The following is a 16236-nucleotide window of genomic DNA, read 5'->3' as shown; positions in this document are numbered from 1 at the left end:
ATCTCAATTATTGCATTTTTCATTTCTGACTGATTCATTTAAAAAATTTTTTAGAGTTTATTTATTTATTGTTTNATGCAGGACTTGAATTCATGAGATCATGACCTGAGCTGAAACCAAGAATCTGATGCTTAACTGACTGAGCCAGCCAAGCACCCCTCTGACTGATTCTTTTTAATTCTTATCTCTGTGGTAATGGTCTCCCTGAGGTCTTCCATTCTTTTCTTCAGCCCTATGAATATCCTTATGACTGTTGCTTTAAGTTCTCGGTCAGGCATGTTACTTGTATCGTTTTGATTAGATCGCTGGCTGTGATCTTATCTTGTTCTTTCATTTGGGATGAATTCCTTTGTCTTGGCATTTTGTCTAAGTCTCTGCCTCCTCCTCCTCCTGCTCCTCCTCCTCCTCCTTCTTCTTCAATATGGCCTCCTCTCACCCTTTAGTTGTGGAATTTGTTCTGTTAGTCTTCAGGTTCATTTCTGGAGTATTTGGGATGATTTGACAGTTGTCTAGTTGGGTTTGTGGGATGAGGTGAGCCTAGGGTCGTCCTACTCTGCTGCCATTTTCTTGTGTACAGTGATTTTTAAAAGTCTCTCAAAAACTCATATGTGGAGTTTCATGAGATTGTATACTGATCATGGTAGACTGGGTAATGGCCCCAAAAGATATCCTGGTCCTAATCACTGGAAGCTATGAATATTATAGGGCAAAATGGACTTTGCAGATATGATTAAGGGTTTTGAGATTGAGACATTATCTGGGATTCTCCTGATGGACCCTAAATATAATCACAAGTGTCCTTATAAGAGGGAAGTAGATGTTTGACATGAAGAGGAAAAGGTGAAGTGATGCTAGAAGCGGAGATTGGTGGATGCAGTTTGAAGGTGTTGGAAGGAGCCACAATCTGAGGGAAATAGAATTGCTAGAAGGTGAAAAAGGCAAGGAATAAGTTTTTCCCTCAGGCCTCCAGAAGGAATCAACCCTGCCCATGCCTGACTTTAGTCCAGTGATACCAATTTCAGACTTCTGGCATCTGGAACTGTAATAGAATAAATTAGTGTTTTAAGCCATCAAGTCTGTGATAATTTGTTAGAACAGCCATAGGGAACCAATACAGATTTTGGTGCCTGGAAGTGAGGCACAGCTGTAACAAGTACTCAAAAATGTAGAAGTGGCTTTGGACTTGGGTAATAAGTAGATGGAGGAGTTTTGAGGTGCAGAATAGGAAAAACCTAGGTTGCCTTCAGCAGATTATTGGTAGAAACACATTAGAGTTGCTGATGGAGAGGGCTCAGAAGGAAATGAGCATGTTATTGGATACTGGAGGAAGGGCACCATGGCTGAAAGCTTGACAGAATTGTGTCCTGTCCATATATGGAAAGCAAAACCTGTAAGTGGGGAACTTGGATATGTAGCTGAAGATATTTCCAAGCAAAGTGTTGAAGGCATGGCCTGGTTTCTTCTTGTTGCTTGTAGTAAAATGTGAGAGGGGAATGATAAATTGAGGAAAAACAACTGTTATGTTGAAAAGGAAAGAGGACTTGATTATTTGGGAAATTCTCAGCCTATCCAGGTAGCAAAAGTGCTAAAATGAGAAGACCCACTTTTAAGAAAGCATGCTTTCTAGAAAAAGCAAGGATGTGGCTGGACAGTGTTTTGTGGGTGCTGAGAAGATTGAGTGTATTACTCATGGCTCCCCTCAGCCATTTTGGCAGAAGTCAGAAATGAAATGAAATTATCCAATGAAGACCTGTGGAGGAGCCTCTTGTTTAATGGAATGAGTCTCTGTGACCTGCAAGGAGACTCACAACATTTTTGAGAATATTATGTTGTCAGTTTGAACAAAGGGACATAGAGAAAACAAAAAGGAAAAAGGCTACTGGATTCCCCAAACCCTACAGACAGGAAATGGACTGATGAGATTATTCATCTGTAAACACATGCTACCTGTCCTCAAAAAGGATGACTCGGGCTGGAGCCACAGGCCAAGAGGATGGAGCCTTGTGGCACAGAGAATTCATCCTAGGTCTTGACACCAAATAGGAAATGCCTTGTGGGATCCTAAAATCACCTGGGACTGGTGACTCCTGTTTTCCTTCCACTTTCTCCTTTTATGAAAGGCAGTGTCTACAACTGTTACCATTATATTTTGGAAGTAGAGAACTTATTTTCTAGTTTCACAAGTCTGTAGATGGAGAGGAATCTACGTCATCTAAGATGATGGATAACACCAAAGTTTCACCCATAGCTTGTTTAAATGATTTAGATGATGAAATTTGAGACTTTTGAACTGATGATATTTTGAATGAGCATTTGGACATGGGTTGAAGTTGTCATGGGTTGAGACTTTTGGATGTTGGGATGGAGTAATTGTATTTTGCATGTGGGATAGATGTGAACTTTAGGGCAGGCTGTGATGAGTTAAAAGTGGCTACCTAAGATATCTAGGTCATTATCCCTGGATCCTATGAATGTTACTTCATATGGCAAAAGGGATTTTGTAGATCCTTCAGTTAAGGATCTTGAGACAGGGAGATTATTATGGATTATCCAGGTGAGACCTATTGTCGTTTGAAGATAGAAGAAGGAGCCCCCTACCAGTCAAGGATACAGGCCACCACTAGCAGTTGAAACAGGCAAGAAAATGGGTTTTCCCCTTAAGGCCCTCTGAAGGATTCAGCCTTGCCAACAGCTTGACTTTAGTCCATTGATACCAATTTCAGTCTTCTGGCCTCTAGAACTGGGGCGCCACCCAGGCGCCCCAAATTTTTGTTGTCTTAAGCCACCAAAATTTGTGGCAATTTGTTATAGCAGCCACAGGGAACAAATACATCAACCTTCAAATTAATTTAGAGCTTACTTACAATTTGCAATATTCAGTTCCATCTAGGAATATGGTAAGCCTTTTCATTTATTTGAATTTTTTATTTCTCTCAAATGTAATTTTATTCGAACAAGTCTTGCAGATTTTGTGATGACATTACTGTGGGTGCTATAGTGAATGGAATTATTTTAAATATTTTTCTTTTAAAAGAAGATATTTCTTAAAAAATTTCTTTTAAAAGAAAGCTTTCTTAAAAAAATATTTTGGAATTTATTTTGAAGGATCATAAAGGGTAAAGCAAGTAACAGTTTTTCTATTGGAAATGAGTTTTTGTTCCTTTCTCCAGAGTAGATTATTTTTATTTATTTATTTATTTTTTAATTGAGGGAGAGAGTGAGGGAAAGGGGGAGAGACGGAAAGAGAGAGAATCTTAAGCAGGCTCCATGCTTAGTGTGGAGCATGACAAGGGGCTTGATCCCATGGCCCTGGGATCATGACCTGAGCCAAAATCAAGAGTTGGATACTCAACCAACTGAGCCACCCATGTGCCCCTCCAGAGTAGATGTTTTAAGGAGATATTTTAATGGCACACGATCTCATTGGGATTAAGTGTCACATATTTATTTGTCTTCAAAATTTTAGCTATGATTTTAGGAACACAGTGTGTCCCAAAGCCCTGGGCTAGTTGAGTATTACCTATCTTGAAATTCAACGAAAGTAACCTCAACAAATCTCCTACATGCAGTCTTTATAAACTCTGGATGTATAATAGTATAGTGTAAATAGTTGAGGATATTTTTAGTCTTTGTCTTATTATTGTGCTATTTATTGTCCTATTTCTTCAGATGCAAGGCTGGCTCTGAAAAAGTATATTGCAAAGATCTCTGCAGCTGTTACAGACACAGAAAAGGGACAAGGGAAGCTCTTGAAGGAAGACAAGGTACTGCGTTGTGACTACTGTTTGTTCAGATGTCTTTTGAGATTTTTGCCTTATATCTTTAGTTTCTTATACTAATGCTGTAGAGGTAGGTGGTGGTCCTTACTGCTGTCTTTCTCCCTCCCTCCCTTCCTCCTTCCCTCTTACCTACCCTGATTCCTTCCTTCCCCCCTCCCTTAGTAAACTACTGATAAGAGATAGAATGATAAAAATTAAGTGAAATAATATTTAAGAGTGACATAGAGATGCATGTACTGAGTATTATACCCAAAAACATAGATACATTTTTGAAACGTATTGTTGAAGTTGAAAAAAAATCACCAAAGACTGTAGAGATTTTCATAAAGCTCAAAACCAAGCAAAATGAAACTATATTGTCTAGAGATACCTACCTGTGGAGTAAAACTATTAAAAAAGAAAAGAAAAATTATAAGCACAGATTGTGATTATCCATTGGAGGAGGGCAAGAGGATGAATTAGGAGAGAAGCACAGAAAATAGTGTTAATAGTTCCGGCAATGTTCTGGTTATTCTGTTCAATAATGAGGTCCACTGATATTTATTTCATTAAGTTTTGCTTTAAAACCTATATATACATCATATTTCAGTATCTATGTATATCTACATTACATATTCATTAAATGCATCATATTTTACATGATGGTAAAAAAAGACAAAAATATAAAGACAGCTAATTATAAAGCCAGCTTGCCACATTTACCATATACTAAGCATTACATGTGGACTAATTTATTGCTTTGGATGTAAGATATGCTCCAGGTACTCGAAATGTGGTTTGATTTTAAATTATCTCTTGTATTTCTGTGCAGGATGTTCTGTGAATTCCCTGTGACTTCTAATTCTGATGAAAAAGAATTAGCTATTGCTAAAAGTGTTAAGACATCCCCAAGCCTGAGAACATGATAAGTTACACATTTCACTTATGGTTTGTAAAACACTTTACAAAATCTCTTATGAAACCAACAAAATATAGACAAAATTCTGTTAGGATAGCTATTGCAGCTATTAAATCTAGGAAAGAAAAATTTCTGGGCACAGACAGTACTCTGTTCAACTAGTTACTATAAAAACTTTTTTAAATTTCAATTTTTAAATGTTTGATTATTTGAACTAGAAAATATTATGTACATATAGTAATAACTAGAATAAAATTGAAATGCCTAAAGCAAACTTAATAGCTTTCTTTCTTCCATTTCCAGTCTTACTGCCCTGGGGTTCCATTAACAATCTCCTGTTAATTTCACCATACAAATTTCACCATTTCAGTTATATAAACATATGTATTCACACATATAGTTTTATAAGATTTTGTTTTTTTATATGATTGGAGTTACACTATACATATTAAATTTTTTTAAACTACATATTTATCCTTAATTTGCTTATGGACATCCTTCCAAATGCATTTGATTCCACATATGTCTGCATACACTACTATTTATTTAATAATAGGAACAGGACATGCAAGAAATGCATTCTTTTCTCTTATTATGAATCATAGAACAATAAACTCAAATCAGACACTCTCAGGTTGCTGTGTGTGTGCTGAGATAGCTTTGATGCAAATTGAGACATTTTCAGCAAGGTGGAGCTCTTCTTGCATTTCTGGTACTTCCTCTCCTCTGAACCCTCCGAGGGAGAATAATATGCCTGTTGAGTTGCATCCAGTTCATAACATCCATCTATTCTTCTCCAACCTTTGCAAACACATCTTTTTATCACAGGGCTCAATGAAAATAATTAGGGAGAGGGTGTACACTGACCCACAGCTTCAGGACTGTAAACTACGAGTTTTATTTTAAGCAACATTCCACTAATGTTAGAGCTGCACTGTCCAATATAGCAGCCACTAGACAAATGTAGCTATTTTAAGTTAGTATTAATTAAAATTAAATAGAGTTCCTCAGTCACACCTGTCCCTTTTCTAGTACTCAATGGATGTAAATGTCAAATGGTGACTATTGGATGATGCAGATAGAGCATGTCTACCATCACAGAAAGTTCTATTGCACAGTGCTAGTTCAGAGATCCTATAGAGTTTTATTTTTCAATAAACAAGTGGAAAGTAAATTCTCTGTTTCTATCTGTAGAATACCATCCTCAGTGCATGCCGTATTAAAAATGAGTGGTTGGAAACCCATTTGGAAGCCACCATTAGCGAGCTTTTAGAGCAGAAACAACAATTGGAAGATATTGTGACTCCTATCTTCACAAAAATGGCAACACCACGTAAGTTTGGGATAAAAATGGTTTGAATGTCAGAAAAGATGAATATTAGTTCAGTGTTATTTCTGAGATTAACAATCTTCTGATTTTAACAATCTTCATTAACCTTTTACAAGCTCATGATACAAGTGTGATACAACTCCCTAGATTTACTATTAGTTTCAATATTGATAATAACAATTATTTCTGTAGAGAATGTCTAATATTAATCTTAATATTGTTACCATTATTTATTAATTTTATATAATTTATTGTGCCTTTGATTTTAAATTAGAAAAGCATATCCTTCTAGGAGGTAGAATGGCAAAATTTGGAAAGCACTTTCAGTATTATAACTGTGCTTTGAAAAGCTTATTGTGGGTACAGTCTCCTGTCAATGGGGAAGCTGCACTTGGTGGCAGGCATACCTAAGAATTTTTTAAATATCAGTTTTATTGAGATTTAATTCTTACAGTATAAAATTCACCATTTAAAAATATACAATCCAGGGATTTTCAATATATTCAGTTATATAATCATCACCGCCATCTAATTTTAGAACATAAACAACCCAAAAAGAAATACCATACCCATTGGCAATCACCCCCAACCCTCCCTCCCACAAGACTCCTACAACCATTTATCTTTTGTATTTCTAAAGATTTGCCTGTTGTGGACATTTCATGGATAGAATCATACAATCTGTGCCATTTTGTGTCTGGCTGCTTTCATTTCTCATGTTTTCAAGGTCCATACATGTTGTAACATACTTCCGTATTCCTCTTTGTTCTGAATAATATTCTTGTATGGATTCAAACATACCCATTCATTAGTTGAGTTTTCATGCTTTTGACTCTTGTAAGTAGTGCTTCTGTGAACTTTTATGTACAAATTTGTGTGACTGCATGTTTTCATTTTTCTTGGGAGAATTGCTGGGCCATATGGTAACTCTGTGCCTGATCATTTGAGGAACTGCAGAACATTTCCAATAAACAGTGTACATGAAGATTCCAATTTCCACATCATTATCAACATTTATTATTGTCTTTTAAAAAGAACTTTAGCCATCCTAGTGGGTGTGAAGTAATATCTTACTGTAGATCTGATTTACATTTCCTTAATTATTCATCATGTTAAACATCTTTTCATGTGCTTACTGGCTATTTGTATATTTTCTTTGGGGATGTGTCTATTTTAATCCTTTGCCTGTTTAAAAAAATTATTTTATTTTTTATTTTTTGAGAGAGAGAAAGACAGAGCACAAGCAGGAGAAGGAGCAGAGAGAGGGGGAGACAAAGAATCTGAAGTAGGCTCCAGGCTCTGAGCTGTCAGTACAGAGCCCAACATGGGGCTTGAACTCACAAGTCATGAGATCATGACCTGAGCTGAAGTCGGATGCTTAACTGACTGAGCCACCCAGTCACCACTCCTTTGCCCATTTTTAAATTGGGTTGTCTTTCTTGTTGACTTGTAGGAGTTCATTATGTATTTTGAATTCAGTTCCCTTATCTGATATATGATTTGCCAATATTTTCTCCCATTCTGTATGTTATCTTTTTATTTTCATAATTGTGTCCTTTGAGGCAAAAGCCTCAAGCCTTTAAGTTTGAAGTCTAGTTTACCCTATTTTCCCTTTTGCTGCCTGTGCGTTCAGTGTCATATCTAACAAACATTGCCTAACCCAAGATCACCAAGACTCACTCTTACAGGTTTTTTTGTAAGACTTTTGTAATTTTATCTTTTTTCATTTAGTTCTATGGTCCATTTTGAGTTATTTTTTTGTGTATGATGTGAACTCATTCTTTTGAATGTGGATATTGAGTATGTAAGATTTTTTTTTTTTAATCAAAAGGGACTATGGTTTTTTAAATGTTAAGACAATCTAATCTAGGTAGTATGGCAGAATATCCTTTGCCATCTTTACCAGACATCTATTGAGCACAGGCATAGATAGCACATTCTTAGGTCCCCTGAAGGGAGACAGATGCTTTACACTGTCCTTGTCCTTAAGGAGCCCACCACCCAGTTGGTGAGTAAACATACAAACCAGAAAAGATAAACTCAGTGCTTTGTATGTTCCGAGAAGCCTAACTATTAGGAGGAAGTATCATGAAGAAAGAGGAATCGCCTGAAAGGACGGGTAGCCAGGATGGAATATGAGGGGAGTTCTGGAATGAAGGCACAATAAGATGACGAAAGGCTCAAAGGTGGGAATGGGGAAGTGGCCAGGATCTATCTGGCTAATTGTAGTTGAGTCTGTGAGGAACAGTGAAAAATAAGGTTGGAAAGTTAACTTATGCTCATTTCATTAAAAGTACTGAATTTATAAGCTTAGAAATTTGGTCTTTATCCAGGGCAGAGGGCTGTCATTAAATGCTTTGGGGGAAGCAGAGAAGGATTAAGTAGGAGAGAATAATATGGCTTTCCTTATAAAATGGGTGAAGGAGAGACTGGAGAGAGTGAAACCACTATAGTCCAGCAGTGAGATGACTAAGGCCTGAGTCATTGTGGTACAATCTGGTTCTCACCCTTTCCCCCTGTTCTACCACTGCCATTAGCCTGGGCATCACCTCTCCCTCCTTCCTTCTCATCACTTAGGAAGAATCAGCTCTCCCCACCCCCACCCCCGATCTTCTATATCCCCTCCAAGCACCTCAGTATCTTATACCTTCACATGATGGAAGTGTTAAGTCTTGATGGGACCTCTCAAATGAACTCCTCGTGTTACAAGGAGGAAAGTGAAGACTGTTGAGGTTAAGCGGTTTATTCAGTTATTCTATTCGATGGCAGAATTAGGAACAGTAATACCGATTATATGAGAAATGTGATCTTATACCTTTAAATTAAAAAAAAAAGAGAGGAGAATACTTGAATTGATATACCAACACCAAGGCTTAATTAATGACTGGTTTGGACTGGGACATATTTATTTCATGGCAATTATTTTAAAAATGGGCTTCATTTTTGTTTTATATTACAATTTATATTAATTAAATGTAATTTTAAAATCTGCTTCCTTTCAGGTCAAGTGAAAAGTGCCAAATCTGTAGTCTAAGCCATGGTCAGAAAAGAAGTCAAGATCTTACCTTCTACTGAATATATATTTTATAAAAGGCCACACTTCCTTCTAGTATTTATAAAAGCAAACTTATTCATACCAGTTGAAGTTAAGAAAATAGATGTAGGGCTTTATAAAAATGTTTAAGTATGAATCACCCTTTTTTTGTTTTGTCCTATTCAGCATGCATAAGTGCAGATGCTCCGGTCTTGCCTCTGCTCCAAGTGCAGCTCTGTGTGAATTCCACATGCTGCTTCCAGACAGCATGTGGGTGCGAATCACTCACAAAAGCTCTCTGGAAGCTCTAAGGGCTATACAGAGTATCTAAAAATTTTCTGTGTAATTGAGGCAGGAAATTTACATTCAACTGAGGAACTCTATTAAAAAGATATTAAAAAGCTATTTCCAGAAAAAAAATTTGTTCTCCCTCTTTCGAAAGAAAAGCTATAGGAAGACATCATTGAGCGAGGAAAGATTAAGAATGGTTTGGCTCAGGGTCGTCGTCTTCTTCTTTTTATTATAGGGTTTATTTATTTATTTTGAGAGAGAGAGCACACAAGCAGGGGAGGAGAGTGACAGAGAGAGAGGGAGAGAGAGAACCCCAATCCCAAGCAGGCTCCGTGCCCTACACAAGGCTCAATCCCACCAACTGTGAGACCATGACCTGAGCTGAAATCAAGGGTCGGACACTTAACTGACTGAGCCACCAAGGTGCCCTTCAGAGTCCTCTTCTTATACAACTATTACTTTTTTTATTTTCAGGGTTTTTTTTTAAATGTTTATTTATTTTTGACAGAGAGAAAGAGATAGGCAGAGTGCAAGTGGGAGAGGGGCAGAGAGAGGGAGACACAGAATTTGAAGTAGGCTCCAGGCTCTGAGTGTCAGCACAGAGCCCAACATGGGGCTCGAACTCACAAACTGGGAGAGTATGAAGTCAGATGCTTAACCAACTGAGCCACCCAGGCACCCCTACAACTATTACTTTTTATGTCCAAATTAAAATTTACCTGTGGGGTAGGATTTAGTCTTTTAGTAAAACCTACTCATTTCTTTACCTTCCTCTTCCTTTCTCTCTCCACACACGTATGGTTAGATTTCGCTTATTCACTAGGTTTGGCAATATAGATATTTTAACTGGACTCCGTGCTATCTTTCCTTCTGTTCTATGTCTTTTATGTTTTAAGTATCAGTATTGGTTTGGGTTTCATATTAGTGATTTCAAATTCTTATTTTTTTTAGTTTATCTAAAAACCCCCAAACCTTCTACCACTCTGATTTTCCTGAAAGTTTTTATGGAAACAACATGTTAAAAAAGCAACCCACATTTATGTGTTGTTCTTAAGACCTCTTCTTTTTTGTCCTACCCTGAAAGCTAGGTTTTCATTATAGAGGGGATGGAAAAGAAAAAAGCAATTCAGTAATTGCTCATCAGTTGACACTTTCTCAAGTGCAGTTTTAAGATAACACTTAAAAAAATTTTTTTTAATGTTTTATTTATTTCTGAGAGAGCGAGAGACAGTGTGAGCAGGGAAGGGTCAGAGAGAGAGAGAGAGATACAGAATCTGAAACAGGCTCCAGGCTCTGAGCTAGTTGTCAGTACAGAACACATGGACTGTGAGATCATGACCTGAGCCAAAGTCAGCCGCCCAACCAACTGAGCCACCCAGGTGCCCTGAGATAACACTTTTAAATTTGTGTCACAGACTTTTAAGTTTTGAGATCTTTTTCATGCATAAGCAATTCCATTTCAGTTGCCTTACGCACAAGAATACGGCAATAACTCTCACTCCCCTCTGGGAGACCCAGTGACTGTTTGCGGGGGTCTACAGGAAGGAGGTCTGTCTGCGTGGGCTCCGCTCTCTTACTACCTATTTTGTGAGAGGTCCATTACCTTTAAGCACTGTAGTAATTTGGGACAAGGCTAGTTGCCATTTTTATTGTTTCTGCTGTATTTTCTGACCCTTGATCTTGAATGTCACGTACTTTCCAGGCATGTGGTCCTGGTGATTAGGGGGACGATTCCTGAATCTTACTTCAAAGATTCGTAGATACAACTGAGACAGTTCTGGAAGCCCTGCATATAAAATAAACCCCTGTCTCCTTCATTCGCCTTTTAGCCCTTATCTTCCAAATGCTTGAAGCTTCTGATGTATGTAGTAACGCCTTCTTCTTAAAACTCCTTGACTGGCACCCTTATGTCATTGTGGTTCCTTTACTGGTCTTCTAACTCCTTCACCAGCTGCTATGGTCTGAATGTATTGTATGCCACATCCTCCCCCCGCCCAGCCCCGAAAATTCACATGTTAAAATCTAATGCTCAAAATTATATTTTTAGGCAGTGGAACCTTTCAGAGGTGATTAGGTCATGAGGACAGAGCCCTTGTGAATGAGATTAGGTTCTTATAAATGACCGCCAGACGGTTTTCTTGTCCTTAGCACCCATATGAGGTTACAGCAAAATGAGCCATGTAGGAGGTAGGCTCTCACCAGACACTGAATCATCTGGTACCATAATGTTGGACTTCCCAGCCTCCAGAACTGTAGAAAATAAATGTTTGTTGTTTATAAAGTGGCCAGCTAGGGTCTTTTGCTACAGCAGCCTGAATAAGACACCAACTCCTAATCTTCATCTTGCCTCCAGCAATGGAAACTTCTCAGAAGTCAGTCCTATCTTACAAGTTTATATGTCAGTTATGCCTCAATAAAGCTGAAAAAAAAAAGCCTATTCTGACCTTTGGCAAGCAGTCTATAATTCTTTACCCTATGACCTTCTCTATCCCCAGTGTAAGGAAGAACTAATCCCTCCTTCTCTGGATATCTGTCGTGCTAACAGCCACATATATATTCTATTTAATTGTTCCCATATTTTTTTTCCCATGTGAATTGTGAGCTTTTTGAGGGTAGGGGCTTTGTCATGTTTTTCTTCATACCTCAAGAGCCCATAAGATAGTAAGTTAGTAAATAACAGTTGAATGAATTCTCTTTTGGTGCTATTCATAGAGGTCACTAGTCTTCATTCATTTATAGAGCTTATTTGCCTTTCTAAAAATGAGTCCTGATGCTGTACTACTTTCTAGGCATGTGAACCCGGTGATTACCAAGGTATTCCTGGATCTCATGTCAAAGATCCCATTGATGTGAACATCTGAGTTTAGAGAGGTATAGTACTTCTTATGATCTGTTGTTGCATTGAATTATACATTTATTCATAGGAGAGTTAAAATGCCCAAATGCTTTGAGTTTGAACTGCTACACAGGTAGGTGCAGGACTTCTTCTGAACACTCATAGAGTAATTACAATTTCAGTGTGCATACTAGTAAAATAAGTTATTTGGAAAGGAGTGAAGCAAAAGCTAAATCCAGTGCTATGATAAACTCTAGACAGTGGTTCCTGAGACTTCTGTAGTTTTATTGGATAAATGTGAAAAAATGGAGGAGATTAATATGACATCATTAAGAAAACAATTACTATCTGCTATCACTATTATTTAATAAAAGAAAAGATATTTTAACACCAGAAAAGAAGGGAAGGCATGATTTCATTGTTAGGTTCTGTCCTTTAAATTGAATAAATTAAGCTTTTATATTTTCTCATTTTTCCATGTATGATGGAACTTTTGTCATGAATCACCACTGGTCTATAGTGCAGCCTTTGGTAACAACTGCTCTAGGCTGAGCTGAAGCAGGCAGAATGCTATTAAGGTTGATATGATGACCTGAAATATAAAGGGATGACAATGCACTCTGATTTTTTATCTAATATGTGACACACTGTATTTTCCAAGCTGGCCCCATCTCCTGTCCTACATGCTCTCCTTACAACGTAATCATGACATTCCTCACATAGAGAGGTGGGTCTCTACTCTCTCATTTTGAATCTGAGCAGGCCTATGCTTAGGGTGGAAGTAAAACAATGTGATTTCCATAGATCGTAAAAGGTGATGCAGTTTCCAGCCAGTTCTTTAGCGATGCTCAGTTTTGGAAACCAGTCTGTGTGGAAAGACTCATATGGACAGAAATTGAGGTCCTAACCCATAGCCCTGTCTAAGCTCCAGCCAACAGTCACTGCCAAATTGCCAGCCATATGAGTGAGCCATCTTGGAAGCAGATCCTCCAATCAAGCCACCACAGCCAATGCAGTATGGAGCAGAGACACCCTTCTCTGTTGAGTCCTGCCAAAATTGTAGATTTCAGCTAAATAAATGATTGTTGTTGTTTTAACCAACTAAGTTTTGTGTCTCTTTGTTATGCAGCAATGTATACAAGTTTTAGACTGTGGAAGTGACAAATTGATGTAACAAACCCTAAAATATGTGGTGTTGCCTTTTTGGGACCTCAGAGGACCTAGAGGAGAGTGTTAGTGAAAGTCTGCAGGTCTTAGGAGGTTATTAGTGGGAGTTTATAGGAAAGGGAGGAAAATGTTAATTAGAAGCTGGAGAAGAGAGGCCCTTGTTATATGATGGTGGTAAGTTTGACCACACTGTTATCTAAGTAATGAACTCAATGATCCTGCTAAGGATTTTTCCAGATAGTGTTCAAGTAGCTTCTGCTACAATGTGAGAGAAGAGATGGACCAAAAAGGACCAGTTCGGTTTTCAAATGAAATTTAAAAGAAATATAATGGAGCCAGTACTCACTGGGTTTGAAAATAAAATTGTTTCTCATTCCCAGCCTTTCTATATGGCAAAAGGTCTCAAACTAAGAAATGGATTCTGAAAAAAGATAAAATCTCAGGTGGGACTGTGAGGTCACAAGACCTCAGAGATGTCTAAGGTGGCGCCTCCTGGAACTGCTTGGACTTGAGCTGTGGTTTCTCAGTGCATCTGGGAAGATGACCTCTAGCTGCTCTAGGCAATCACTGTCATAGCTATAAACCAAGTGCAAAGACAACAGCTCTCTCTCTCTCAACATAGATACATACCAAGCTAAGGAACCATCTAAATGGTCCTGTCTGAGTCCCACGCTCATCCCTGAACCAATCATTGTATTAGGGGGATGAGAAACTGACTAATCAACCTTGTCTCAGTCAGATAATATAATCTATTATCAGAATATGGGGTTGAGGGAAACATACTGGGCAGCCTCTCAGCCCTCAACTCCTAAGGCTATCACAGTCTACTCAGCTGGCTCTACAAAAATGGTGAAGTACAGATGGATTATTGCTTTTCTTTTTTTATTTTTCTTTTTTGAATTAAAAAATTATTTTGAAAGAGAGAGAGAGACCAAGCAAATGGGCATGTACACAAACATGGGAGGCACAGAGAGGGAGAGAGAGAATCTCAAGCAGGCTCTGTGCTGTCAGTGCAGTGCCTGGTGTGGGCTCCATCTCACTGCTGTAAGATCATGACCTGAGCTGAAATCGGACACTTGATAGAGCCACCCAGGCATCCCTATTATTGCTTTTCTTTAAAGCTGTATAGGAAAGATTGTAATGTAAAAAAATTTGATCATCTCTGTATTTTAGTTATGTGCAATCTCTAGCGGAACTATGTGTAATCTAGAGCTGACTATAAATTTTGTCCAAGTATTCTTGAGGTATGAGGATTTTTCTAAAATCCATGGAGAATCTGAATTTTGAAATATAAAGCTTCATGAGACTTAACTGTAGGATCTAGGTGAAACAAGTGAGCCTGAGAGAACAGCAGAAGATAGACAGATGAAAGATAGATGATAGATAGATAGATAGATAGATAGATAGATAGATAGATAGATGGTGGAGGGATGTTACTCAAAATTATATGAAGCAGTTGAGAGAATTCAAGGTGACCAGTGGTATAGATAACATAAAGATGAAAATGGGAGAAAGGGTAGTGAACTTGGTAACTAGGAGACTTAAGTAAGGGCATGGGAAAGAGAAAGGAATGGATCTCTCAAGAGACCCTGTAATTAAGACAGTTATTTAAAAAACAAAACAAAACATGGTCCTTGGAATTTATGGGCTGAGTGGTTTAAAAGAACCATACCAGACAGCAACAAAATGCAAATATTTTGGAGAATGGTTTATAGGTACCAATGGTGGTTGCTGCAATCAGGGCCAGACATAGAGCTGTTGACTAAAACTCTTCAAAGTTTCAAGTAGAAATTGAGACTTTCATTTGTCAAAGGTTCTTGGATACTGTAATGATGAGAAAATTGATGACAGATTTAGTAATCTCACTGCTGTGGGAATCCTTGGTGCCCTGGGGAAGAGGATTAGATTGGGATAACATAGGAATGAGAGAGTAGAATTTCATTGCCTCAAAATAACTTCCTTGAAAATAAACTACAAATCGATGAATAATGTTTATTTAAGTTTACACTGTATTTGTTTTTGGTGATTAGATTTGAGGCAAAAAAATCTATTAAGTTTGGCATTGCAGAACTTGGGATACATTTGTCCTCCTATAAAAAGTAATATTGTTCCTTCAAATTAAGTACCCAAAGTGAGAAATTCCCATTGAAAAGGAAGGAGAGGTAGAAAAAGAGAACATGGAAAAGGATAAATGAAGAAGTCAGAAGGGACACCAGGCAATGTTAAAGAGAACTGGGGCTGGAGAAAGAAAAACAAGAATATATATTTAAAAACATATAGGAGGAAGTTCTGTCTACATGGTGAATGACCATGTCAGGCAAAGAAAATCAGTTAAAACAGTTGTGGGCATTGACACGGCATGAGCATTAGGAAGTGCAAGCTTCCCTGGAACTGGACCACTTAGCTGCTTCTGGGTTGGGAGTGGGGATGATGTATGTAGCCAATCAGAATGAAAGTAAGTTGGCAAGCAACCAATGGGAATTAGGCATGGAAATGGCTTTCAGTGTGTATCAGTTGGCAGTACTGTCCTTGGCAAACAGACGCAGAGCTGAGCATTATTTGTGATTTTCAAAAGCCTTCATCTTGATTTCAACTCTGAACCGGCTTAGTCTTGGAAGGTGGTATCTCTGGTCTTGGTAGTTTGGAGAAGAACTTGATTTGAGAGCGATGCTGTACTGACAGGTGGGGATAGCAGGATGTGAGAGTGCCAAGGACCTGGAGGGCTATTTGAGGGACACATGAAGTGATTTGAAGATGTAGCATTTTGAATCTTATTTCTGCTTCACATCAGAATCATGGCTTGTAGACAGGTGCAAAACAAAAACCAAAAAGTAACTCTAAATATTATTGAGGATACTTCAGAAACCTCTGGGATTTTTAGGTTAAGGTTAACTGCAAGGA

The 16236-nt window shown here is 38.0% G+C and overlaps 1 protein-coding gene across 1 annotated transcript in view; it reads left to right on the top strand.

Moving 5' to 3' along the window:
* Window positions 1-13273, top strand: part of ANKRD45 (ankyrin repeat domain 45) — a 53879-nt gene extending 40606 nt beyond the window's left edge. Inside the window, exons 4-6 of the mRNA XM_077756017.1 lie at window positions 3670-3764; window positions 5872-6010; window positions 9010-13273. Coding sequence (XP_077612143.1) covers window positions 3670-3764; window positions 5872-6010; window positions 9010-9041 — 266 coding nt within the window. The 3' untranslated portion in view covers window positions 9042-13273. The remainder of the gene's footprint in view (window positions 1-3669; window positions 3765-5871; window positions 6011-9009) is intronic.
* The last annotated feature ends 2963 nt before the right edge of the window (window positions 13274-16236 follow it).

The sequence above is a fragment of the Crocuta crocuta genome, unplaced genomic scaffold (assembly GCF_008692635.1).
Source record: "Crocuta crocuta isolate KB4526 unplaced genomic scaffold, BGI_CrCroc_1.0 scaffold122, whole genome shotgun sequence".
NCBI classification, from domain to species: Eukaryota; Metazoa; Chordata; class Mammalia; order Carnivora; family Hyaenidae; genus Crocuta; species Crocuta crocuta.
The sequence above is the reverse complement of the archived record's forward strand: the minus strand, read 5'-3'. Positions and strand labels throughout refer to the sequence as shown.